General features: G+C 39.3%; 1 protein-coding gene across 4 annotated transcripts in view; it reads right to left on the bottom strand.

Moving 5' to 3' along the window:
• The window catches only part of CD163 (CD163 molecule), a 36,223-nt gene extending 8,464 nt beyond the window's left edge, over positions 1 to 27,759 (bottom strand). For 3 of the 4 annotated variants that reach the window (XM_061204210.1, XM_061204209.1, XM_061204213.1), the window contains exons 1-11: positions 27,680 to 27,759; positions 26,455 to 26,541; positions 25,473 to 25,793; positions 22,212 to 22,532; positions 19,955 to 20,275; positions 19,112 to 19,432; positions 9,388 to 9,702; positions 8,976 to 9,290; positions 8,511 to 8,603; positions 8,118 to 8,432; positions 6,374 to 6,694 (exon numbers count right to left, since the gene is read on the bottom strand). In XM_061204210.1, the coding sequence (XP_061060193.1) occupies positions 6,374 to 6,694; positions 8,118 to 8,432; positions 8,511 to 8,603; positions 8,976 to 9,290; positions 9,388 to 9,702; positions 19,112 to 19,432; positions 19,955 to 20,275; positions 22,212 to 22,532; positions 25,473 to 25,793; positions 26,455 to 26,541; positions 27,680 to 27,725 (2,776 nt within the window). In that variant the 5' untranslated portion in view covers positions 27,726 to 27,759. Of the gene's footprint in view, positions 1 to 6,373; positions 6,695 to 8,117; positions 8,433 to 8,510; positions 8,604 to 8,975; positions 9,291 to 9,387; positions 9,703 to 19,111; positions 19,433 to 19,954; positions 20,276 to 22,211; positions 22,533 to 25,472; positions 25,794 to 26,454; positions 26,542 to 27,679 lie in introns of those variants that run through there. The other variant, XM_061204211.1, reaches the window with a different exon arrangement.

The following is a 27,759-nucleotide window of genomic DNA, read 5'->3' as shown; positions in this document are numbered from 1 at the left end:
AATAATATTTTATTTATTTTAATAACTAATTTATTTTATTATTCTTTTCTTTCTTTCTTCTTTTTCTCCCTTTTCTTCTGAGCCGTCTGGAGGACAGGCTCTTGGTGCTCCAGCCAGGAGTCAGGCCTGTGCCTATGAGGTGGGAGAGCTGAGTTCAGGACATGGTCCACCAGAGATCTCCCGGCTCCACGTAATATCAAACGGTGAAAGCTCTCCCAGAGATCTCCATCTCAACACTAAGACCCAGCTCCGCTCAACGACCAGCAAGCTACAGTGCTGGACACCCTAGGCCAAACAACTAGCAAGACAGGAACACAACCCCACCCATTAGCAGAGAGGCTGCCTAAAATCAGAATAAGATCACAGAGACCCTGAAACACACCACTGGACGTGGTCCTGCCCACCAGAAAGACAAGATCCAGTCTCATCCACCAGAACACAGGCACCAGTACACTCCACCAGGAAACCTACACAATCCACTGAACCAACCTTACCCACTGGGGGCAGACACCACAAAAAACGGGAACTACGAGCCTGCAGCCTGCAAAAAGGAGACCCAAAACACAGTAAGTTAAGCAAAAGGAGAAGACAGAGAAATATACAGCAGATGAAGGAGCAAGGTAAAAACCCACCAGACCAAACAAATGAAGAGGAAATAGGTAGTCTACCTATAAAGAATTCAGAGTAATGATAGTAAAGATGATCCAAAATCTTGGCAATAGAATGGAGAAAATACAAGAAACGTTTAACAAGGACACAGAAGAACTAAAGAGCAAACAAAAAATGATGAAAAACACAATAAATGAAACTAAAAATTCCCTAGAAGGAATCAATAGCAGAATAACTGAAGCAGAAGAACAGAGAAGTGACCTGGAAGATAAAATAGTGGAAATTAACCACCGCAGAGCAGAATAAGGAAAAAAGAATGAAAAGAATTGAGGACAGTCTCAGAGACCTCAGGGACAACATTAAATGCACCAACATTTGAATTATAGGTGTCCCAGAGAAAGAAGAGAAAATATTTGAAGAGACTATAGTTGAAAACTTCCCTAATATGGGAAAGGAAACAATCAATCAAGTCCAGGAAGCACAGAGAATCCCATACAAGATAAATCCAAGGAGAAACATGACAAGACTCATATTAATCAAACTATCAAAAATTAAATACAAAGAAAAAATATTAAAAGCAGCAAGGGAGAAACAACAAATAACATACAAGGGAATCCCCAGAAGGTTAGCAGCTAATCTTTCAGCAGAAACTCTGCAAGCCAGAAGGGAATGGCAGGACATATTTAAAGTGATGAAAGGGAAAAACCTACAACCAAGATTACTCTACCCAGCAAGGATCTTATTCAGAGTTGGCAAATTTAAACCTTTACAGACAAGCAAAAGCTAAGAGAATTCAGCACCACCAAACCAGCTTTACAACAAATGCTAAAGAAACTTCTCTAGGAAGGAAACACAAGAGAAGGAAAAGACCTACAATACCAAACCCAAATCAATTAAGAAAATGGTAATAGGAACACACATATTGATAACTATCTTAAATGTAAATGGATTAAATGCTCCAACCAAAGGACATAGTCGGGCTGAATGGATACAAAGAAAAGACCCATATATATCCTGTGTACAAGACACCCACTTCAGACCTAGGGACACATACAGACTGAAAGTGAGGGGATGGAAAAAGATATTCCATGCAAATGGAAATCATAAGAAAGCTGGAGTAAATTCTCATATCAGACAAAATAGACTTTAAAATGAAGACTATTACAAGAGACAAAGAAGGACACTATATAATGATCAAGGGATCAATCCAAGAAGGAGATATAACAATTGTAAATATTTATGCACCCAACATAGGAGTACCTCAATACATAAGGCAAATGCTAACAGCTATAAAAGGGGAAATCGACAGTAACACAATCATAGTAGGGGACTTTAACACCCCCACTTTTACCAATGGACAGATCACCCAAAATGAAAATAAATAAGGAAACACAAGCTTTAAATGATACATTAAACAAGATGGACTTAATTGATATTTATAGGACATTCCATCCAAAAACAACAGAATACACTTTCTTCTCAAGTGCTCATGGAACATTCTTCAGGATAGATCATATCTTGGGACACAAATCAAGCCCTGGTAAATTTAAGAAAATTGAAATTGTATCAAGTATCTTTTCCGACCAAAACGCTATGAGACTAGATATCAATTACAGGAAAAAATCTGTAAAAAATACAAACACATGGAGGCTAAACAGTACATTACTAGATAACCAAGAGATCACTGAAGAAATCAAAGAGGAAATTTTAAAAATACCTGGAAACAAATAATGATGAAAACATGACAACCCAAAACCTACGAGATGCAGCAAAAGCAGTTCTACCAGGGAAGTTTATAGCAATACAATGATACCTCAAGAAACAAGAAACATCTCAAATAAATGACCTAAACTTACACTTAAAGCAATTAGAGAAAGAAGAAAAAAAACCCCCAAAGTTAGCACAAGGAAAGAAATCATAAAGATCAGAGCAGAAATAAATGAAAAAGAAATGAAGGAAACAATAGCAAAGATCAGTAAACCTAAAAGCTGGTTCTTTGAGAAGATAAATAAAATTGATAAACCATTAGCCAGACTCATCAAGAAAAAAAGGGAGAAGACTCAAATCAATAGAATTAGAAATGAAAAAGGAGAAGTAACAACTGACACTGCAGATACAAAGGATCATGAGAGATTACTACAAGCACCTGTATGCCAATAAAATGGACAACCTGGAAGAAATGGACAAATTCTTAGAAAAGCACAACCTTCCAAGACAGAACCAGGAAGAAATAGAAAATATAAACAGACCAATCACAAGCACTGAAATTGCGACTGTGATTAAAAATGTTCCAACAAACAAAAGACCAGGCTTCACAGGAAATTCTATCAAACATTTAGAGAAGAGCTAACACCAGTCTTTCTCAAACTCTTCCAATATATAGCAGATGGAGGAACACTCCCAAACTTATTCTACGAGGCCACCATCACCCTGATATCAAAACCAGACAAAGATGTCACAAAGAAAGAAAACTACAGGCCAATATCATTGATGAACATAGATGCAAAAATCCTCAACAAAATACTAGCAAACAGAATCCAACAGCACATTAAAAGGATCATAAACATTGATCAAGGGGGTTTATCCAAGGAATGCAAGAATTCTTCAATATATGCAAACCAATCAACGTGATACACCATAATAACAAACTGAAGGATAAAAACCATATGGTAATCTCAATAGATGCAGAAAAAGCTTTTGACAAAATTCAACACCCATTTATGATAAAAACCCTCCAGAAAGTAGGCAAAGAGGGAACTTACCTCAACATAATAAAGGTCATATATGACAAACCCACAGCCAACATCGTTCTCAATGGTGAAAAACCGAAACCATTTCCACTAAGATCAGGAACAAGACAAGGTTGCCCACTCTCACCACTATTTTTCAACATTGTTTTGGAAATTTTATCCACAGCAATCAGAGAAGAAACAGAAATAAAAGGAATCCAAATCAGAAAAGAATAAGTAAAGATGTCACTGTTTGCAGATGACATGATACTATACATAGAGAGTCCTAAACATGCTACCAGAAAACTACTAGAGCTAATCAATGAATTTGGAAAAGTAGAAGGATACAATATTAATGCGCAGAAATCTCTTGTATTCCTATACACTAATGATGAAAAATCTGAAAGTGAAATTAAGGAAACACTCCCATTTACCACTGCAACAAAAAAAGTAAAATACCTAGGAATAAACCTACCTAAGGAGACAAAAGACCTGTATGCAGAAAACTATAAGACACTGATGAAAGATATTAAAGATGATACAAATAGAGGGAGAGATATACCATGTTCTTGGATTGGAAGAATCAACATTGTGAAAATGACTATACTACCCAAAGCAATCTACAGATTCAGTTCAATCCCTATCAAACTACCACTGGCATTTTTCACAGAACTAGAACAAAAAATTTCACAATTTGTATGGAAACACAAAAGACCCCGAATAGCCAAAGCAAGCTTGAGAAAGAAATATGCAGCTGGAGGAATCAGGCTCTGTGACTTCGGACTATACTACAAAGCTACAGTAATCAAGACACTATGTACTGGCACAAAAACAGAAATATAGATCAATAGAACAGGATAGAAAGCCCAGAGATAAACCCACGCACATATGGTCACCTTATTTTTGATAAAGGAGGCAAGAATATACAATGGAGAAAAGACAGCCTCTTCAATAAGTGGTGCTGGGAAAACTGGACAGCTACATGTAAAAGAATGAAATTAGAACACTCCCTAACACTATACACAAAAATAAACTCCAAATGGATTAAAGACCTAAACGTAAGACTGGACACTATAAAACTCTTAGAGGAAAACGTAGGCAGAACAGTCTATGACATAAATCACAGCAAAATCCTTTTTGACCCACCTCCTAGAGAAACGAAAATAAAAATAAAGATATACAAATGGGACCTAATGAAACTTAAAAGCTTTTGCACAGCAAAGGAAAACATAAACAAGATGAAAAGACAACCGTCATAATGGGAGAAAATATTTGCAAATGAAGCAACTGACAAAGGATTAATCTCCAAAATTTACAAGCAGCTCATGCAGCTCAATATCAAAAAAACAAACAACCCAATCCAAAAATGGGCAGAAGACCTAAACAGACATTTCTCCAAAGAAGATATACAGATGGCCAACAAACACATGAAAGTATGCTCAACATCACTAATCATTAGAGAAATGCAAATCAAAACTACAATGAGGTATCACCTCACACCAGTCAGAATGGCCATCATCAAAAAATCTAGAAACAATAAATGCTGGAGAGGGTGTGGAGAAAAGGGAACCCTCTTGCACTGTTGGTGGGAATGTAAATTGATACAGCCACTATGGAGAACAGTATGGAGGTTCCTTAAAGACTAAAAATAGAACTTCCATATGACCCAGCAATCCCACTACTTGGTATATACCCTGAGAAAACCATAATTCAAAAAGAGTCATGTACCACAATGTTCATTGCAGTTCTATTTACAATAGCGAGGACATGGAAGCAACCTAAGTGTCCATCGACAGATGAATGGATAAAGAAGATGTGGCACATATATACAATGGAATTTTACTCAGCCATAAAAAGAAACGAAATTGAACTATTTGTAGTGAGGTGGATGGACCTAGAGTCTGTCCTACAGAGTGAAGTAAGTCAGAAAGAGAAAAACAAATACCATATGCTACCACATATATGTGGCATAAAAAAATAAAATGGTTCTGAAGAACCTAGGGGCAGGACAGGAATAAAGACACAGACGTAGAGAATGGACTTTAGGACACAAGGAGGGGGAAGGGTAAGCTGGGATGAAGTGAGAGAGTGGCATGGACATATATACACTACCAAATGTAAAATAGATAGCTAGTGGGAAGCAGCCGCATAGCACGGGGAGATCAGCTTGGTGCTTTGTGACCACCTAGAGGGGTGGGATAGGGAGGGTGGGAGGGAGACGCAAGAGGGAGGAGATATGGGGATATATGTATATGTATAGCTGATTCACTTTGTTATAAAGCAGAAACCAACACACCATTGTAAAGCAATTATACTCCAATAAAGATGTCTTTAAAAAAAGGATTATGATATAATAAAAATCTGTTTTAAAACTTTGCTTATTTAATGTGTATTTTAAATTTTACATTTTTAAAAAATTCATCTTTTATGAAAGCATATGTCCCTCCAGCAAACTGGGTGTATTTCATCCTGGACATAAGAATGTTAGTGTGACACCTGAAACTAACACAGCGTTGTAAATCAACTATACTCCAATAAAATTTTTAAAAAAAGAATGTTAGTTTGACTTAGGAAATGTCAAATAGATAAAGTTAACATTGTAAATATGTAATGTTAAATTCTCTCAAACTGCCAGGTAGATAGAAATCTTCTTCCAGTTTAAAAAGGTGTAGAATGGGAAGATAATTCAGGATTGATCTTTCTGACTGCTTCTCTCTTTATATTAAGTGTAACAAGACACTATTTGAAAGAAAAATGGGGCAACTCAATAGTAAAATGCTGAATTACATATTCTCTTCTCCTCATTTGTTCACAGAGATAGCAACTGAATAAAACTTTTGAGAAGACCATCAGAGTATGATAGTCTTTGGGGAAATGATCACTGATCCTGAGTACCTATAGGCCAAATTAAATACAACCCATTACATTATCCAGGTAGAATAAGGATTAACCAAAGTTTACTCATTCTTGCTTAGATCAGAAGATGCTAGTGGAGCCACAGAATGGAAGCTTCATATAGTCAAATGGATACTCACTGGCACACGTGATCCAGGTCTCCTCCGAGGGGCTGGCCAGTCTCTTCTTCCATGGAGATGATGGGCACTGCCATAAGGTGTCAGGCCCTTTAGGACACTGAACATTGTCCACCCACATGTGCCTGGACATTGTCTTGTCTGAAGATGCAGGGATGATGCTCCCTTTGTCCGCACAGCCCAGCTGCCTGCATACCACTCCCACCGTGGCTGCAGACATGTTACTCTTGCCAACGCTGCCCCAAGCTCCATTGTAAAAAACTTCCAGGTGTCCTGCACAGGTCTCTCTGCTGGTTTCACTGATGAGTCTCAGAGACATGAACTCTGGGGTGAAATAGAGAGTTAGCAGTTTTAAATCTTTTCTGAAGATTCAGAGGACTCTCTCCCTTTACTCTGATGTGAGAATGGATTTAAAAATAGGTACGATACACTAGGAATTTCATTACTAGTAATTCTTTAGAAACTTCTGGATGATTTGGTAGATTTTGTTAAAATATAGTATTTGTTCTATAAATATTTCTGGTTTTCTAGTCTTGGATTTTGTAATTAGAGACCTCTTTAAAATGCCAACAGTGATTCTAAGTTGACTTCTAAATCTTAATCAAAGGCTCAGAGCCTTTTATGAATTACGTAGTTTGGATTTTTTTCTCCCTAAATTACTGTAATTTTAGCTTTCTAACCCTATTCTGTTCATTTTTTGGCAGTTGTCCTTGACAGTTAAAATTTATTGAGATACTCAGACACTAAAACCAATGTTCTATATACATTTCCTTAAAATGAAATATTTCCCTTTCTGACGCTTCACAGTTTTGTTGTGTATGTCCTCTACCAGATTTACGTCACTGAATGTGAGTGATAGCAAAATCGCTTCTGGCATACAGAATTTTTCACTTCCTAAGTCATAGCACTCTTTTTTCCAATACATTACAACTGAGTACATTTCTGTACTTCACAATACTTTCTAAAATCTTACCATGTATACAAAACAAGAGCAGTGTCCTGTTATGGTAATTTATCTGTCATTAAAAATTACTTGGGGGCTTCCCTGGTGGCGCAGTGGTTGAGAATCTGCCTGCCAATGCAGGGGACACGGGTTCGAGCCCTGGTCCGGAAAGATCCCACATGCCGCGGAGCAACTAGGCCCGTGAGCCACAACTACTGAGCCTGCGCGTCTGGAGCCTGTGCTCCGCAACAAGAGAGGCCGCGATAGTGAGAGGCCCGCGCTCCGCGATGAAGAGTGGCCCCCGCTCGGCGCAACTAGAGAAAGCCCTCGCACAGAAACGAAGACCCAACACAGCTAAAAATAAATATAAAAATAAATAAACAAATAAAAAATTACTTGGGCATGGTGATTATCTTTTTCTCTGTAGAATGTAGCACCAAATGTATTTCTGCTGTCCTTTTTAATCTACTTTATTAATACAGCTATCATCAAGTGGTGCACTAAATCCTTACCCAATATCCAGCTCCACATATGTTTATAAAAGAAGTTATGATTAGTTTTGCTGTCATTTTCATGATATGCAAACTCACTTCTGAATTTTTCTCTTTCTGATATTATACTGCCTTGCACATGAGGTAGCACTAATTCATCAAATCCACACTTCTGGCAGCCTGAATCTCACAAGTGTTCCCTCTGAACCTGTATTTTAGGGAATTTGCTCAGATTAATATCCTTCACTACCCTTTGCCCCACCTCAGCCCTTTCTTATATAATTATAATCTATTGTAACTATGCAGCGCTTACCTGAGCAGATAACTCCTGCATCCTCCTTATGCCTGCAGTTGTGGCGCCCCCAGCCATGGGAATGGCATTGCCAAATACGAGATTCTTTTCCATTACAGTTCACCTCATCCAGCCAGATGGGCCCTGTTCCTTCCCCAAAATGAGCAGAACCAATGGCATTAATGGCCCCTCCACAGCCCAGCTGTCTGCACACCACGTGGGCATCATTCAGGTCCCAGCTGTCATCACAGATGGTGCCCCAGGAGCCCTCATGATAGATCTCTATTCTCCCAGCACAACGCCCGCCTCCATTTACCAGGCGAAGTTGACCACTCCCTGCAAAGAGAAAATAAAATATAAATGCATTTCTAAGGATTTTGAGATCATTTTCATTGACTGGTCACTGATTCTTACCTATGCAGGGAACACCACTTTCTTCTGAAAAAATAGAGCTTGTTGGGTCCGAGGATGATGAATTGCACGGGGGTAGTGTCTGACTCTGGTTTCCTGCAAACACCGAACGTCATCAGTCACAAGAGATACAAAAAGTTGGGGTGAGGAAAGGAGGTCAGCTGGAGTGTTAAATAGGTGAGCTAGGACAAACATAGCTTTAGAGAAAGGTGGATGGGTCAACCAGGCTGGGAATGAATCAGATACTCTGAGAAGGCACATGGTAAGCACTAAATAACTATGAGGTCCATGAAAATTAAGTTTAATTTCCCTCTAAAAAGACAAATGAAGTTAATATTCTGGCACACTTCTCATGATCCCTCACAATGGATCATTCCCTTTTACTTCTGTTCTTCGCTGTAGTTACACCCTCTCTTAAGGCACACCACCATGGGAGAGGCTCATCGTTGGCTGCCCTTTTTCTCTTACCTGAGCAGATTACAGAGGCCACTTGCCCCAAAGAACATAGCGATGCACCCAGAGCAGTCATGGGACAATCTCCCATGTGACGCTCAGTCCCAGTGCACTGAAACATGTGCCTCCAGACCTGCCCACTTCCTTTCCCAAAAGGTGCTCCTCTTGGGGTAGAAAGGGCAACTCCACATTTAAGCTGCTGGCAAAAAACGTGAGCGTCTTCCATGTCCCAGTGAGAGTTGCAGAGAGATCCCCAGGTCCCAAGAATCTTGAGCTCCACTCTTCCTTCACATGGGGACTGGCCATTAACCAAGCGGACTTCTGTGTATCCTGAAAGGAGACAGGGCTTTAAAAAGATGTCTGTGACTACCTAACCCTACCCTCTTCACAGTATGGGAACAAATTGAACATGTGCTCTGGGTCTCACTTGAGCAGACTACTCCAACATCCCTGCTGTGGCTACAAGTCCCGTCTGGGCGGGGTGCTACTGGGCAGAGTGAAAGATGGGACTCGTGCCCCTCACACTGGAATTCTTCAGCCCAGATCTGTCCGTTTCCTTCTCCAAAGTGAGCTCCCCCCAGGATAGAGACGACTGTGCCGCATTGTAATTCCCTGCATAGCACACTGGCCGCTTCCAGAGAGAAGTCAGAATCACAGACGGTGCCCCAGCTGTCGCCATGTTTCACTTCAACACGACCAGAGCAGGGAATGTCCCCTCCAACTAGTTTGGGTTCCCTGTGGGCTGAAAAATAATATTTCAGTGAGAGAGAACATGATTCCAAGATTTTCCTTCATGATGAGAGTGAGGCAGGGAGTGAAAAGTGAGAAAGGGAAGCTATTCTTTCCTCTTGGCTTTTCTGCCTAGAGTTCGGCTTGGCAAATTCCAGACCTCCCCATCCTTCATTAGACCACTTCATCAGAGACAATTCTGGAACTTTGCCTCCTGGAACCTGTAATTCCTGGAGCATGATTACTCTTTCCTTTTAGTATTTTGCCTATATTATACATCACATTGGAGACCACAGATAATGGGTGTCCATTCTCTCTACTTTTTAGCCCTATATGCAGTCCTTCACCCAAGGGGTCTGCCCCAACCATTTCAAATGGTTCTAGGTAAGGATTTTTAATATATCAATACTTCCTGTTTCCAAAATGACCAGCAGACCTCTTCTTCCCTGTCACACTTGACGAGAGATGCTCCTTTTCTCCTGTTTTCTCCTCCTTCCTGCCTGACAGGGCTTCATCAGAACCTTTCATGTGTCCCCCAACCAAAGTTCTATCCTCCTTTCTCATCTTCTCAATGGACATCTTCTCTTAACTGCCAATAAATATGTTTTCATCTACACATTTCTCTTTAAATTTATATTTATAAGCAGATCTACTTGGACATCTGGAACTTAAGGTGTTCAAAATTGAATGAATTATGTACCGACAAGCCCACAGTATTCCTTACTCAATTAATGGTATCCAGGACGAAATTAGAATCACCTGAAATTGAACCCCCTTTTTATCTCCCCATAAATAATGGTAATAATGATAGTAGTGAATATTAAAGTGAACACTTATTTTGTATATATATATATATATATATATATATATATATATATATATATATATATATGGCATTTTAGTAAGTATTTAACAAACATTATTTCATCCTTACAATTGCCTTAGGGTATAACTATTAATAACATTCCAGTTTTACAGACAAGGAAATTGAAACATAGAAAACTGTAGTAATTTGCTAAGGTCGCACAGGAAATTAGCGAAGGGCCAGGATTTGAAGCCAGACAGTATACTAGAGAGCCTAGAATCTTGATCCCCTACAATACACTGCACACGTAGAAGCCACCAGCATGTGTCAGTCCTCCCGCATATTTTTCCTCCATATTTATCGTTACTTTGATGTAATTTGTCATCATATGTCATGTAGACTTTTTATTTATTTATTTAATTTATTTATTTTTGGCTGCGTTGGGTCTTCGTTGCTGCACGCGGGCTTTTCTCTAGTTGCGGCGAGCGGGGACTGCTCTTCGTTGCGGTGCGCGGGCTTCTCATTGCAGTGGCTTCTCTTGTTGCAGAGCACGGGCTCTAGGTACACGGTCTTCAGTAGTTGTGGCTCATGGGCTCTAGAGCGCAGGCTCAGTAGTTGTGGTGCGCGGGCATAGTTGCCCTGCGGCATGTGGGATCTTACTTCCCCGACCAGGGATCGAACCCGTGTGCCCTGCATTGGCAGGCGGATTCTTAAGCACTGTGCCACCAGGGAAGCCCTGTTATGTAAACTTTTGCAATAGCTTCCTAAGTGGTCTCCTAGCTTCTAAATCCTCTTTCCAATAAATCTACACCATGGCCATGAGTGTATTATCAAAGTTCAAATATTTTCACATAATTTCTTTGTCTTCAAGGTAAGTCAGTGTTTCTTTACTACTTATATAATAATTTATCTTTTTAACAAATATTATTAAGCACCTACAATATTTTAGGCATTTGGATGGGCACAGAGTTCAGTCTATCAGTGAGGATAGATAATTCTAATACTACTACTAATAATCATAACCACAGTAGCTAACATGTATTGATCACTTGCTGTGTAATTCCCATGAGGGAGTAGATATTATCATTATCACCATTTTTTTCTTTTGAGGAAATTGCAACACACAGAGCTTTGGCAGCTTCCCCAATATCACCCAGCTATTCAAATTAAGGGGGGATAATAAGCACTGTTTTCTTAGCATACTTGAAAATACTCTATGATGTCACCTGAAAAGCCTTAACATCTATTACTCTACCAATCATACCTGATACCTCAGCCTAAATATGCTTTCTCAAGCTTCTGTGCCTCTGCAGACACTTTTCTCTCGACTTATTATGTATTTCCCAACCTTATGTACCTGGGAAAAAGTTACTTCTTTTCAAGGCTGCTCAGTTTCTCATTAATTGCTCTCTCCTTCAAGAACACATAATTTAGTAGAAGATACACATGTTCAAATATTAATTTGAGTCCAAAACTAGATACATATTTTAGATACAAAACTAACAAATGAAGGAGTCATCAGCTCTATTAAATCTGAACTGAGTTTGATAAAAAGATGAGGAGTTTGCCAAGTAAATAATGTGTGATATGGCATTTAAAGAATACAGTCATGAAATAGCATGATGTAATTGAGAAATTATGGATAATTTACCATGGTTGGAATTTAAAACGTAAAGAAAAGACACACCAGAAATAAAGCTGAAGAAATGGGGCTCAGGTTTTAAGGACATTCTTTGCCAGGTTGAGATCACACTCATCAAGATAAGTGTGAGTTTCTTTTAACATCCTCAGCGGTAATTCAAGTTACGTGCGAGATGCAAACTATTTCCTTTAATTCATCTTAAAAGAGAGGAAAGAAAGGAAATGCATATGAAATTGGACTTTCTAAAAGGCACAAGTCTTTTAGAGATGCCTGCTGTTAAATATCACTAATTTTTACAATCCCTCAACACTGCTATCAGCATGACACAGATATACTATCAGCCCTCGCCAATTTCCTAAAGTGTTCTGGATCTGACTATATTCTCTATTATAGAAGCATAGAATAACTCAGCATGCAAAAATTTCACCACTTATCCATTAAATATGTACAAAGCAAGTTCCATCCAAATTTGAGTTGAAGAACACGTTGCTTTCTAAACACAGCTAAGACTTTAAAGCAAATAATGCCTCTACAACACAAATAATGAAAGATTCTTGAGTCAAGTCCTTGATTTAATCTTGTTGAATCATTATCTGAGCATGAAATTCCTCCAAGATATCATTAGCTAATATTCATATAATCTTATTCCACTTTTGGACAGACCTAAACCTTTGAATAAAAACAGTTTCTTAGATTGAGCCAAATTCAGCTTTCTTTTAACCTCTTGCTCTCTCATCTAGATCAATCTCGAACAAAATAAAACACAACCAGTGAAAAAACAACCTCCCCCCAACCAAAAAAAAGCAAAAACAAATAACTTTCTCTTTAATGGTGAAAACTTGTGAAGCACTTGAAAACAAGTCCCTTCTGTAAGTATCCTCTTATTTCCTTTGTCATAAAATATTTGAGTCCAGGGCAAAAGAGAAATTCTTCCACCCAGAAATGTCTTGGAGACTGTATCCTCAGCCTTTATTTCATGAATCTGCTAGTAACACATTAATCTGTACCACAGATTGGCTTCCTTATACCATTTATTCTGTGTACATGGTTAGAATATTGGTAATTTACCCCTTTAAGGGATTTTTTTTTTCCTGTTAAACCTATGAGTGCATTTTAACATAAAAGCCATTAATTGAATTTTTGTGCCTGGATTTAGCTCCTTTAATCAATAAGTTAAACTTTCCCTGACATCAATAACTAAATCTGTATTCATTTCTTTCTGTAGAAATGAATAAATGAAGAACAAATATAAGAAATAATTAATTGAGTTACTTCCTTTTGTTTAGTAATAGATAAAATACACAATATGCTTTAAAGAAGCATTGATACATTTTCATCATTTATTCCTTTCCAGACTCTGAAGAAGTATAAATCATTCTAGTCTCAAAATTATTTTTTAGACTTTAGTAAAATAAAACACAACTCAAATGAACCATTTCTTAGGTTCAGATGTCCTCTACAGCAAATATACAGTCATCACAAACAAAATGTCTGGGATTCAAAGCAATTTTGTGGCCAAAATTCTTAGACCTCTTTGTAGCTGGCTTGTCTAAACTACCTGTCAGGGATAAATTGTTACTTTGTCTTTCTAGTCTTCCAGCTTTACTGAGTTCTGGCCCCTATCATCCATAAAACCTTGTTCTTTATAAAAGTCTAAGAATTTGAACAGATTATGGAATCCGTAGTTTGAACTTGACAGGCACAGAGACAATATTTCCATAATTTTTTCCTAGAAATCTTCTGAAAGTATCAAGTAAATCAAAAAATAAAATTACAAACTCTATTTCTAGAAAAACAAGGAGAGAGCTAAAATCTAGGCCCCAAAATAAGTATTAATAGAAGAGCTTCCAAAAAGCTACAGAAATATAGTAAGAGAGTTTACAAAAGGAAGCAAAGTGCACATACGGCAGATAGCAAACAAAAATATAATTTTGTAAAGAGAGGGGCCCACCTTAAGTTGCAGATTTATGCTATTTGCAATTTCTATTATAGGCAGCTTAATAGAATCCTAAATAATTCAGAATGTGTTATCATAAGTGAGGTACTCTAGTAATAAAACCTAAATTTTGGATGTGGTTGAATGGAATTCATGGGCAGAATATACTAATGACTCAGATATTGTAGGCTGGAAGGCTAATAAGTCATGTTATCCATGGTAAGATATTTGGACAAATGTCACCTTGAAAAGAAAACCATCTGCTTACTAAAGCTGAAAAATTTGAGAACATATTGGGAAAAGTGTAAAAAAAGAAAAGTATACTTTTATAAAGGTATAAAAAAAGAAAAATATCAGAATGTTGACATGGCATGAATGCTCCTTGCCACTTTTAACACTTAAGAGAGAGATGAGCTCAGACTAGAAGCAGCTAGACTGCAAGAAGAAATGGAAGGATAAATACTAATTTCATGAGGGAGACATCTTCTGCCTGCAGCTACTATATGTAGTTAATTGAGAGTCCTATAATTTGAAATATAACAGGATTGAAGAAAAAAAAAACCCTACGTGGGCTTCCCTGGTGGCGCAGTGGTTGAGAATCTGCCTGCCAATGCAGGCGACACGGGTTCGAGCCCTGGTCTGGGAAGATCCCACATGCCACGGAGCAACTAGGCCCGTGAGCCACAACTACTGAGCCTGCGCGTCTGGAGCCTGTGCTCCGCAACAAGAGAGGCCGCGATAGTGAGAGGCCCGCGCACCGCGATGAAGAGTGGCCCCCGCTCGCCGCAACTAGAGGAAGCCCTCGCACAGAAACGAAGACCCAACACAGCCAAATAAATAAATAAATAATAATTAAAGGTGCTAGTAATTTAAAAAAAAAACAAAAACCCTACGTATCCTGTCCCCTAAATTAAGGTGGCGATAAAACTGTGGATTTAGCAGACAATAAAATTGATGCTCTGCATACAAAGACAATGAGCCTACCAGCAGAGACAGGATTTAGGTCTTGCCTTTCCAAACACAGGGTTTCAAATGACCTTAGGGCAGTGGCCAATAAATTAAGAGGAAGGACCTGGTCACAGGATAGATCAAAGTATAATTTATTCTTTGTTGTTACTTTCACATGGCATTGGATTAAAGCAAAACAGACTAGAAGCCTACTAAGTTTGGAGAGAATTTTTTGCTGACTTTGAGGGCAGCTGACATCGGCTAATGATTACTCAACCCTAAAAGCAATCCAAGGGTCCCTAAATCAGTATCAGCAGAAAGTGGGTTGTAAAAGCTGTGCAGCCCCCGGACAGGTATATTCTCCAAACTGAACTCAGAATTGACTATGAGAACAACGCACTAGGAAGTAGTGTGCAGAGAGCAGCTTCTCAGAGGGCAGAACCTGGTCTATCAAACTGGCTCACCAACACGTGTCGTCATTTGCAGGGCAACTCATTATTCTTGTCCAGTAGGATTTGATAATTACTGCAGAAGAACAACTCTAGGTGTTTCTTGGTGACCACCGCACCACCCAAGCAGCCTTAAACTTCTTACCTGTTTGACTTATTTTAAATGAGAAAAAAAATTTTTTTTTCTTTAGCCACTCAGGTGGTTTTTCTTGTAGTTGCAGCTGAACTTCATACTAATTAAATAAAATAAATTAATAGGAAAATAGACAACCCTTTCTAAATTTAGAAGGAAATTATCAGACATACAAATATGCTTACACATTCCCAAACACATGCAAAGGCCCCATAAAGGTCATGGAGTGAAATATGTTTTCAGTTGTAGCATATTACACGACAATAAATATTATGTATATAGAATATGACAACATAATAATGCATAATATGACTAACTTAAGGTCAAATACATCTCCCATTTCAAAAAAGTAACTCTATCAGAGTCCTTTTCAACATAAATCCCAATTCTATTATGAGTACAACTGATGCACCTGGAACAAAATTATTTGTAAAGGTTGAAAGTAAGAGAATAGAAAATAAAGCAACAGGTGAGATATTAATATCAGACAAATTTGATTCAGAACAAAAATTTTTTGGGAATTTCCTGGCAGTCCAGTGGTTAGGACTCCTCGCTTTCACTGCCGAGGGCGCGGGTTCAATCCCTGGTCGGGGAACTAAGATCCCACAAGCTGTGTGGCATAGCCAGAAAAAAAAAATTGTTCAACCATAAAAGATGGAAACCTTATAATACTAAAAAGAGCAATTCACAATGAATACATAACAGTCATAGGAAGTTCTGTGTCCCAGATTCACAGAGCATCAATTCATCAATTATACGATATAGCTACTGGTACACTCAGTGGAAAACCTATAACCTCAAATGGTTATATTAATAAACAGGAAAGAATCAAAATTAATTAGGCATCCAACTCGAGAAGTTAAGTCTCACATCGGGCTCCCCAGCCCAGGGATCCTGCACCAGGAAGACAAGCCCAGGGGTCCTGCACCCCCAGAACGTTTGGCTTTGAAGGCCAGCAGGGCTTACTTTTGGGAGAGCCGAGGGTTGTGGGAAATAGAGACTCCACTCATAAAGGACACACACAAAATCTCACCCTCTCCGGGACCCAGGGCAGAAGCAGTAATTTGAAAGGAGCCTGGGTCAGCTCCACCTGCTGATCTTGGAGAGCCTCCCGGGGAGGCAGGAGGTGACTGGAGTTCACCCTGAGAACATAGACACTGGCAGCAGTCACTGTGGGGAGCTCATTCTACCACAAGGATACTGGTGTTAGAAAAAGTCATTTTTGGAATCCTCTCTTTAGCTTATTAGCACCAGGACCCAGACCCACTCACCAGCCTGTCAGCACCAGTACTGAGACACCTGAGACCAAGCAATTTATCAGGCAGTGACACCCCTCCCCCACTACTGCCCCTACCAGCAGGCAGGCTTCTTGAGACATCCTGAGCCCACAGCTACCCTGGAACATGGCCCTGCCCACCAGAGGGCCCAGGACCTAGCCCCACACAACAGTGGGCCGGCACTAGTGCAGGGACCGCTAGGGCCCTGCAGCCAGAGACCCTGGGACCCAGCTCCATCCACCAGTGGGCAGGCACCATCCCCAGGACTCCTTGGGCTCCAGCCCTGCCCATCAGTGGGCTGACATACCAACCCTGGGATCCCCAGGGCCCTGCAGCCAGAGCCCCGGGACCGGGCTCCACCCAGCAGTGAGCTGACACTAGCCTGGGGACACCCTGGGCCTTGGCCCTGCCTACCAGCAGGCCAACATCAGCTCCTGGACCCCTGGGCCCTGCAGCCAGAGACCGTGGGACCCAGCTCCACCCACCAGAGGGTTGGTGCTAGCCCTGGGACAAGCCTTATCCCCCAGTGGACAGACCCGAGCCCTAGGACCACTGTAGCCCCACAACCTGCCTTGTCAGGACACAGCCCACTCACCAGGAGGCCAGTACCAGCACCCCTGGGACCCTGGCCCTGTCCATCAGCAAGCCAACACCAGCTCTGGGATTCCTGGACCCTATAGCTGGGACCCCAGGACCTGTCTGCCTTTCAGTGGTTGGCATTAGCCCCAGGATATGGCTTCATGCACCAGTAGGTGGGCACCAGCCCCAGGATCCCTTGGACATTGGTCCCACTGACAAGCAGGTGGACACCAACTCTGAGACATGTTGGACCCCTCAGCCATCTGCCCCAGGAACCAGCTCCACTCACCAGCAGGCCAACACTAGCTTTGGGACACCCCGGAACCCACAGCCAGCCATGTCAGGAACAAGCTCCACCCACCAGCAGTATGACACTAGATCTGAGAACCCTGGCTCTGCAATCACCCATTGTAGAACTTGGCTCAACTCACAGTGAAACAGCACTAGTCCTGGGACACCCTTGGTCTCTGCAGCCAGCTACCCCATGCCAACCACATCAGAAGGACTTGTGCAGTCAACATGGGGGGCACCCCTAGAGCATATAGCTCTGGTGACCAGAGGGGAGTGTGCTGCTGAAAGCATAGGACATTTCCCACAGAAGGCCATTTCTCTAAGGTTGGGAAATGCAACCAATCTACCAGATATGTAGAACTGAAAACAGCAAGTTAGGCAAAATGAGGCAACAGAGGAACATGTTGCAAACAAAGGAACAAGATAAAACCCCAGAATAAGAACTAAGTGAAGTGCAGATAGGCAATCTACCTGATATCAAACGCAATTGTGAAAAGCTGAAAGCATTTCCTCTAAGATCAGGAACAAAGGCAAGCATGCCCACTCTTGCCATTTTTATTCAACATAGTATCTAAAGTTCTAGGAACGGCAATCAGACAAGAGAAAGAAATAGAAGGAATCCAAACTGGAAAGGAAGAAGTAATACTGTCACTGTTTGCAGACGACATGATACTGTATATAGAAAGTCCTAAAGACGCCACCAAAAACTACCAGAACTCATCAACGAATTCGGTAAAGTTGCAGGATACAAAATTAATATACAGAAATCTGTTGCATTTCTATGCACTAACAATGAACTATCAGAAAGAGAAATTAAGGAAACAATCCCATTTACCATCACATAAAAAAGAATAAAATACCTAGGAATAAACCTACCTAAGGAAGCAAAAGACCTGTACTCAGAAAACTATAAGACACTGATGAAAGAAATTGAAGATGACTCAAACAGGTGGAAAGATATACTGTGTTTCTGGACTGGAAGCATCAATATGGTTAAAATGACCATACTACCCAAAGCAATCTACAAATTTAATGCAATCCCTATCACTAAGGAATGATAGGAATCATTCTGGAGGAATGGAGGAATCAGGATCCTTGACTTCAGACTATACTACAAAGCTACAGTCAACAAAAGAGTATGGTACTGGCACGAAAACAGACACATAGATCAATAGAACAGGATAGAGAGCCCAGAAATAAACCCACGCACCTATGATCATCTAATCTATGACTAAGGAGGCAAGAATATACAATGGAGAAAAGACGGTCTCTTCAATAAGTGGTGCTGGGAAAACTGGACAGCTACACGTAAAAGAATAAAATTGGAATGCAACTTCTTAACACGTTGATTGAAAGTCTTACCTGAGCAGGTAACTTTGGCTTCATCATAGTGATCACAACTAAGTCCACCCCATTGCCAATTCTTGCAGTCCCAAAGAGAAGTTTCATTTCCATTACAGCTGCTTAAAAACAGCCATGTGTTTGTTGCCTTAATTTTGGAATAAGCTTGATAGGATGTTTTGAGCGCAGATCCACATCCCAGCTGCCTGCAAACCACATCAGCTTGTTTCAGTCCCCAGCCTCTGTCACACACTTTCCCTATCAATTTCTGAATTTCCACCTCCACTGTCCCAGCACAGTGGCTGCCTCCACCTTTAAGTCTCAGTCCCAGATCTGATCCATCTGCAAAAGAAACATAAACTTAGGTTACAGATACATATGGAGGTTAGCTCCCAAAGGGTATTTTTAAAATCTTGTTCCTTCCCAAATACTGAGACACTGGAAATTCTGGCTTACCCATCTCCTGGCTTTTTGAAGAGCCAGTATAGACCATGAATTTTGTTAGAAATGGGATTACAGTTTCAAAACTTAATAAAAATTGTCAGTGGCTAAAAAATATGAGCAAATCAGATATAAAGAAAAGACCTATATCATTTTGTCTTTTGGAGCTCCAGGTAGATTTAGAATTTGAAGTGTGGTCCCTAATAGCAGTCGGAAAAATCATTATAGAAAATAAAGTCAGAGGACCCACCAAACTAGTCATATAAAGAATGTGTTAAAGATTCCTCACAACTGTAAAAGAATTCCCAACAAGGAAATTATTAGATATTTCTCTCTCTCACATCTCACACCTATTCCTACTCCTAAAGAACACAGGTCTGTCCTCCTCTGTTTTTCTTTTTGTTTTGTTTTGTTTTAACTTACCAGAACACGTCACACCAGCATCTTCATTATGATTGCAATAATGCTTTCCCCATTCTTGGTGTTTACATTGCCAGAGAGCAGACTCATGTCCATGGCAGGAAACACTGTCAAGCCAAATGTGTCCAATTCCTTCACTGGCGTTGACTCGACCAATGGCAGTGACGGCAGTTGGACATCCCAGTTGCTTACATGCCACAGCGGCATCGTTACTATCCCAGCCATCATCACACACTGTCCCCCATTCTCCTTGGAATTTCACTTCTAATCTTCCTGAACATTCAGTGACTCCATCTACCAGTCTCAGGCTCAGGTCTGCTCCCTCTGTAAGAGGGAAACAAAACAAGTCAGTGATAAAGAAACAAGAATGAAGGCACTCTAAACAGCTGTACCTGAGATGAGTTAAGGGGTAGATATAAGGAGAGATGGAGAAAACAGTGATATATTACCACTGAAAATCGTTAAAGATGGAAGGAGGAGTGGATCAGGCAAGAAGACAGGACTTTTTACGGATTGGAAGTTTGGGACTAGCAGATGCAAACTATTATATATAGAACGGGTAAACAACAAGGTCCTATTGTATAGCACAGAGAACTATATTCAATATCTTGTAATAAACCATAATGGAAAAGATCAATCAATCAATCAATAAAAATAAATAAAAAAAAAGAAGACAGGGCTTTTCACTATGGAGAGAATGCATTATAGGAAGAGTTCCTAACGGGAGGCCCAGGGACTGAAATTTATCTAGAGATTTGCTTGTTTGATCACCACAGATTTTTTGTTGGAATTGTTTGGTTTTTTCCCTTTTAAATATATATTTGCAGGTGTCTAGGTGGAACCTACACACTCCAGTTTGCCTCAATACTCAATACTCACTTTTGCCTCTGACTTCATAGCCTACCCAGACTACCTGGTTTGTATTACATGCCTGACCCCTTTCTGACCACTTCTGTGGTTTAAAAGCAAAGCAAAGAGAAAAGGGCCCTCACCATTACTACTTTCAACTTCCCCCAATCAATATTCCTCAAAGAACAGAACTTGATTCTAAGTAATATCCTATAATAAATAAATTGCTTTTTTCCTCAGGCAGTTTTGGTTTTTGTTGTCACAATTGCTGTTTATTGTGATTACTCAGCATGTATAAAACACACTGAGAAGAAACGTGCTGATTGGGGACCTAGAAAGATTTCGATGGGTAAAGGGAAACAGAAGGTACATACTGTGTTTTTTCTACGCCAAATCCCTTTCACTTTCTTCAGCTAACAGAATCCATCTTTTCTGTAGGAATCCCATTCTCTGTGGTTTAGACTATAGATGGTCACATTATTCAACAAGAAAAAAGCCAATTTGGGAATTCCCTGGCTGTCCAGTGGTTAGGACTTTCACTGCCGTGACCGGGCTTCGATCCCTGGTCGGGGAGCTAAGATCCCACAAGCCGCGCAGTGCTTGGATGGCGCCAACTGTACCTCCTGGATTTCCCAGTTTTCTGAGTCAGTATTCTCTCATTTTAAAGTTAGTCTGAATTGAATTTCCTTCATTTGAAAAAAAAATACCTGGTGAATACAGGGACATTTTTACCCTAGTTATAGTTTCCTAAATATTCCCTGGGGTTCAAGACTTACTAGGTCTTCTTCATACTCGGCACTCAAGTGAAGAAAGGAGAGTGACAGTCTTGTACATGCAAAGCCATGTCCCTGTGCCGTAATCAAGCGTGAAACATGAAAGTTTCTAGACAGACACAGTGCCTGCTCATAACATAGCACTAGCATAAATGAGGTTTTAATAGGAAACCAATTTTTTAATCATTTGATTCTGTGAATTTAAGAAAAGGTGGGTTTAAGAAAGGGTGGGTCAAAATGGCTAAAGAGGAGACTTTTGTAGGTTGAGGATGATAAGGGGGGTGCTCCAAAACATCCAGAAAGCAAAATTTTAACCTGTTTTTAACAGTTAACTTTTTTTTCTTTTTCTTTCTTTTTTTAGAGGGATGGGGGGAGTGCACTATTCTCTAAACACTTCCTTCTACCCTCATGACTTGGATCTCAATTTCACTGTCATCATTCCCCCCTAACCTATTTATCCTAATTACAGTTAAGGTAAAAATTCCACAGGTATCAGAACTGCATCCTGAAATTAGGTAATAATAAGGCGATAAAAGAAGCAGACTTCATTATGTTTTTAGGAGTTCAGCCTTTTGAGACTTTTGCCCCCTTTTTTTGTCCTCTCATGGAGAACAGAAAAAACACAGTCCAGTCCTTACCTAAGCAAATCACTCCAGCATCCTCAGCATGATCGCAATTATGCTTTCCCCATCCTTCATGTTTGCAGTTCCAGAGAGCTGACTCATTTCCATTGCATACAAGATCATCAAACCAGATTGGTCCAGAACCTTCTCCAAAATTAGCTGAACCAGAGAAACTGACAGCACTTCCACATTCAAGTTGTTTACAAACCACAGAAGCATGATCTATGTTGAAGTTATCGTCACACACAGTTCCCCACTGTCCTTGGAATTTGACCTCTATTCTTCCTGAGCACCGGTTTCCTCCATTCATCAGCCTCATCTCCAAATCAGATCCATCTAGAGCAGAGAAAAGACCAGAATTCAGAAGTAATATTTATTCAGAAGTGATTTTAGAAAATAATATTCCTCTAGTCACTTGAGATTTGATCCTATCCTTAAAAATGATGCTTCATTTTGGATGCTGCCCCTGTTCACATTTTGGATAATTTTAATCTTTTGAAAACCAACCAACGATTAATCTGTAAAAAAACTTTTACAGATTAAACTTTACTTTGTGTTTTGTTTTGTTTCCTTCCATTACTAAGGCATAATAAACACTTCTATGTAGAAATAGATACGTTTGCCTCAAAGTATTTATTTAAAAAGGTTGAAAAAATAAAATTTGTTCATACTACAAAGAAGCAAAAATGACAAACCAGTCATTTGTTGAACAGTTAAAATTTTATTTTAAACTTTTTTTATGACCATCAGTTTAGAGCATGAATGATTGCTTGAAGTTGAATTTGAAATTAGAAAACAGGAAAAAGCAAAAAAAAATGCATAAGCATGCATGATAGTTTGCAAAAGTGTTATACAAAAACATTAAACATTAGGACTTCCCTAGTAGCGCAGTGGTTAAGAATCTGCCTGCCAATGCAGGGGACACAGGTTTGAGCCCTGGTCTGGGAAGATTCCACATGCTGCGGAGCAACTAAGCCCGTGAGCCACAACTACTGAAGCTGCGTGCCACAGCTACTGAAGCCCGTGTGCCTAGAGCCCGTGCTCCACAGCAAGAGAAGCCACCGCAATGAGAAGCCCGTGCACTGCAACAAAGAGTAGTCCCTGCTCGCCCCAACTAGAGAAAAGCCCATGCACAGCAATGAAGACCCAATGCAGCCAAAAATAAATAAATAAATAAACAAATTTTTTAAAAAACATTAAAAATTGGGGAAAAAATTAATCAAGATTATTTCTTACCAATTTTTTCCTGAATCAAATCTTTCTTTTCCCTACCCCGAAGCACCTGCTACCATTTTTAGCAAAGAATGGCTTTTTCATAAAGAAAATTCTCTCTATACACTATCCTTAGATTTTCTATGATGACGAAAATACCTGAGAAAAAGAGACTTGGGATGAAATTTTGGGACACCTAAAAACCAGAAACTGTTTGTGGTTGAATAAAATGCTTAGAAGTTCTTTTTTGAAAAAGTAATTCAATTTTAAAAGCACTGAACTCCAGACAAGGACCTCCACCCAACAAGATTTTGTATCATGAATAATAATAATAGCTTACAATCAAAATATGCATATGCTGTTCCAAATGTATTACATATGCTATCTTCAGTCTTCACAACAACATTAAGCATTATGTGTCATCACCACTATCTCTACTTCCCAGATAAGCAAACTGAGCTTAAATAATTGACACAGGATCAAACACCCAGAAAACAGTAGAGACAGAATGTAAAAAAACACAAACAAACAAAACAACAATCTAGCACCAGAGTCTATCCTCTTTACTGTTATGCATGTGATAATAATAGAATTTCCCAATAATAGAATTTCCCAAGTAGATGCTCTGAGGATTGAGCATTGACCAGGGTAGAGAATCTCAGAAATACAGACTCTGAAATCTCAGAAATATGAACTCAGAAACCTCATGAAACTCATGAGTCCCTGAGTGGCTACACATCCCTTTCTATTATTACGCACCAGTTGGAGGTTTAGGTGTATAAACTTCAAAAACCAAGTTTGATTAATGTCATCCTTATATAAAGGATCCTTATGTAAAGGTATGAAAAACAGAACACGAGTTAAAACTACTACATTGATGTCTTAGCTTAAACAGTCAACTCTATAGACAGCAATAATTATACTAAGAGCCTGGCAAGATTTATTATCATTTTAAACTTTGCTGTAGATGTTTGATGTAGATGTTACAATTGTTATTTCTTATCTTTCCCTGCAAAATGATTAACAATAAAAGACAAGAAGAAGAGAAGAAGAAGCGGGAAGAGGAGAAGAATGGAGGAAGAGAAGGAAGAAGAAAGAGAAATGAGTTGTCTAGGTAATGAGAAGCAGTGAGCCACGAGGACACTAATGTTAATTTTTAGCACCTACTACCTACCAGTGTACCAGTAGCTTTACATGTATTATATCATTGGGTGCTCAGAAACTGAAGTTTAGAAAGATTTAGCAACTTGCTCAAAATAATAGCATTAATGAGCAGCTGAGCAATTTTCTAGATACTAGCCTCTGTTGCTCCCATTACACCACCATGCCTGGATAGAGATTAGTCCTATGTAAAATCAGTCCTATGGAGGAGATGATCTCTAATAGAAAGGCTGGGTGGTGATAAAGTTGCATAAAGGTCAATGACATGAGCAAAGAGAAATTGGAAGCCCAGGAATCTGAACTGGGTCAGAAACATGACCTTGGGATTTGTCAGCAGAAAGGTCTGGGCTATTGTAAGGGCAAGTGAGATGAAACTTATGAAATGTTTTATAAATTAAAACTAAAACTACCTTGTAATAGTAAATGAATAGCATTGTACAGTGGAAGAAGCAATTCTACTTTGCAAAACATCCTTCCTCCAACAAAAAAGGATTAGTGCTAAGAATATTTATTTCCTGATAGAGTAAGTTGATTATCAATTAATGGGCAAAAGGGTCATGATTTATGGGCCAATGCATGAAAGCAGCATTTTATGGGGAAAGGGGACAAGGAATTAACTTAGATATCATGATATTTTTATGTAGAAGTAGGAAGTTATAGTAGGATTACTCAATATGAAATTGAAGCTAGTCACTTCCTCATTGATTGTAGTATTCAGAATCTCTTTTGTTTTTTTTTTAAATATGGGCTTTGTCATGTGTTTTCTGGTCTTTTAGCAATGGATTGGGTAATTTTATACGTGGACTAGATTACTTACAGAAAACTGGCTCCTTTTAATTTTTAACCCATAGATTTTTTTTCACAAAACATTTCATGTTAAGGCTTGACTTATGCAAGTCTTACCTGAGCAGGTGATTCCAACATCCTGTTGGTGAGTACAGTTATGCTTTCCCCACCCATCATGTTTGCAATCCCAGAGAGTTGATTCATTCCCTCGACAAGAAACATGATCCATCCAAATGCGTCCAGAGCCTGCACTGGAATTAGCCCATCCAGTGGCTTTGATAACAGTTGGACATCCCAGCTGCCTACAAACAACGGAGACTGCGGACAAGCCCCAGCCATTATTACACACAGTTCCCCACTCCTCCTGGACTTTCACCTCCACTCTCCCAGAACACTTGTTTTCACCAGCTGTTAGCCTCAGCTCCTTGTCTGTTCCTCCTGTAACAATAAGTAAAGGCAGCAATTGGTCAAGATCCAAAGAGCAAGTAGAAAATTATTATTCTTTAGATTACTTATTTATTTTTCAAAGCCAGATTTGAGAAATATTTCTGGACCTATCCATGGTACAATAGGAGAATGTTATTTCATAGAAATTAAAAAAATAAATGTCAGTATCACAGGCTTCAAATTAAGCAGTGACATAAAACCAGTAAATCTGGGTAATCCAATACTGTATGGTATCTTTATTTAATGGCTGATATTCTTTATAACGTCAATTTATATATTCTCATGGATAGTTTACTATAAAAAAAGATATTACAAAATTTTATAGGGATAAGCTATGTAAGTTTCTCCAGAATCCTAAGATCAGTAGAAAGAAGGCTGAGGGTGAGGATGAAAAGACCAGTTGTAAGGAATTTAGTGCCTATTTCACACATATATGGAAAATACCATGAATTTTTAAAATGCTAGTTAAAATCTAACTGAAACTTATTGACTCAAATGGAAATTGAAATGGAGATATTTTCCTATTATCTTCTACTTTGAAACCATGAAGCATGTTTTTAGATGCTATTTAGCCTTCAGGAGAATTATTTGCTTTTTAGTGACTCTTGTCACAGTGGGCTAAGGTTGTGAGTAAATTTGACAATGTACTCACCAAGAGAACGGGTGACCAAACAGGCACTGAGAACTGAGACCACAGCAATAGTGAAGGGACTTAAGTGGGCAGAACATCTTCTAAATTCTGTGAAAAGACGAAAGAGAGCAAAAGTAGAGTCATCCCAAAAAGAGGCTTTGGAGGAGACAGACGGTTTCAGGGGTTTGAGGTTAACAAAGAAGGTCAAACCAAGACAGAATATCCTTCCCCCTAAATGGCAAGGCAGGCAGGAATTCGTACCCAGGATCATACAGCCTCAGTGAAGTAGCTTTGAAAATGTTCATGTTTATAGGCAATCTAGGGGCGAGGAATTAGAAGAGAGTTGGGGATGGAAAAAGCATTGCAAGATTGAGCCTTAAAACCTGGAAAACTGAAAAGGCATTGATGAAACTTAGAAGTGGGCAGTTCTCCCTTCAGGCACAGAGCAATATTCAACCACTGATACCCTCATCTCCAAGCCTACCTGATCCACATTATTAGATGGCAAGTTCCATGAGGGAATGAATTATATCTATCACGTTCACCAGTTTCACCAGTACCTGGCACAGTGCCTGCTAAATAGTAGTTGAACAATACATTGGAGTAAAAAGTGACAAAGTTCATATTTGAAAACCCCCACTATTGGGACTTATCTCCAAAAATAGCATAAAATGCTCTATCACTCAATTCTCCTTCTTACTCTCACCCAACAGTAATTTAAAAGTAAAAATGCTATGTAGTCACTCCTCTGCGATAACTCACTAAACTGTGCATTTATGACCTATGCTTTCATGTGGTATGTTATACCTCAGTCTAAAAGCTTGAAAAAAAAGAGTAAGAATGCTAAATAAGTTTAATGCATCCACATAGGTCACGAAGTAGATTTCAACACTCAGGGGTGTTATTCTAAATGTCCTCTAGGGAATCAACTTTCAATCAATATGCATTCCTACTTGTTCTATTTTTCTAACAACTGTTAGTTTCAAACTCAATACAATTCAGTTAATTTTAGTTCCTTACTTAATTGCACCTCAGCAGTTTTACAGACTTGACACCAAATCTAATCCTTATCTCACATCTTCAATTTAGAATCTGTGGAAGATAAAAGGTACTGCCTTATAGGCTTATTGCCCTTTTCCTATAACTTACCCTCCTGATGCCCATCACTATTAAACCAGATCCACTGACTGCCAGAATATTGCTATACTCCATTAAAGGGTAAATAGAACAAATGAGAAGCTTTTACCAGTAGATCCAGAGTTTTCATGTAGCACCATTCTGAGTTTGTCCATTCCAAAGTTTTATGATATTTAAATCTTCTTGTAT

The sequence above is a fragment of the Eubalaena glacialis genome, chromosome 11 (genome assembly GCF_028564815.1).
Source record: "Eubalaena glacialis isolate mEubGla1 chromosome 11, mEubGla1.1.hap2.+ XY, whole genome shotgun sequence".
Taxonomy (NCBI): Eukaryota; Metazoa; Chordata; class Mammalia; order Artiodactyla; family Balaenidae; genus Eubalaena; species Eubalaena glacialis.
The sequence above is the reverse complement of the archived record's forward strand: the minus strand, read 5'-3'. Positions and strand labels throughout refer to the sequence as shown.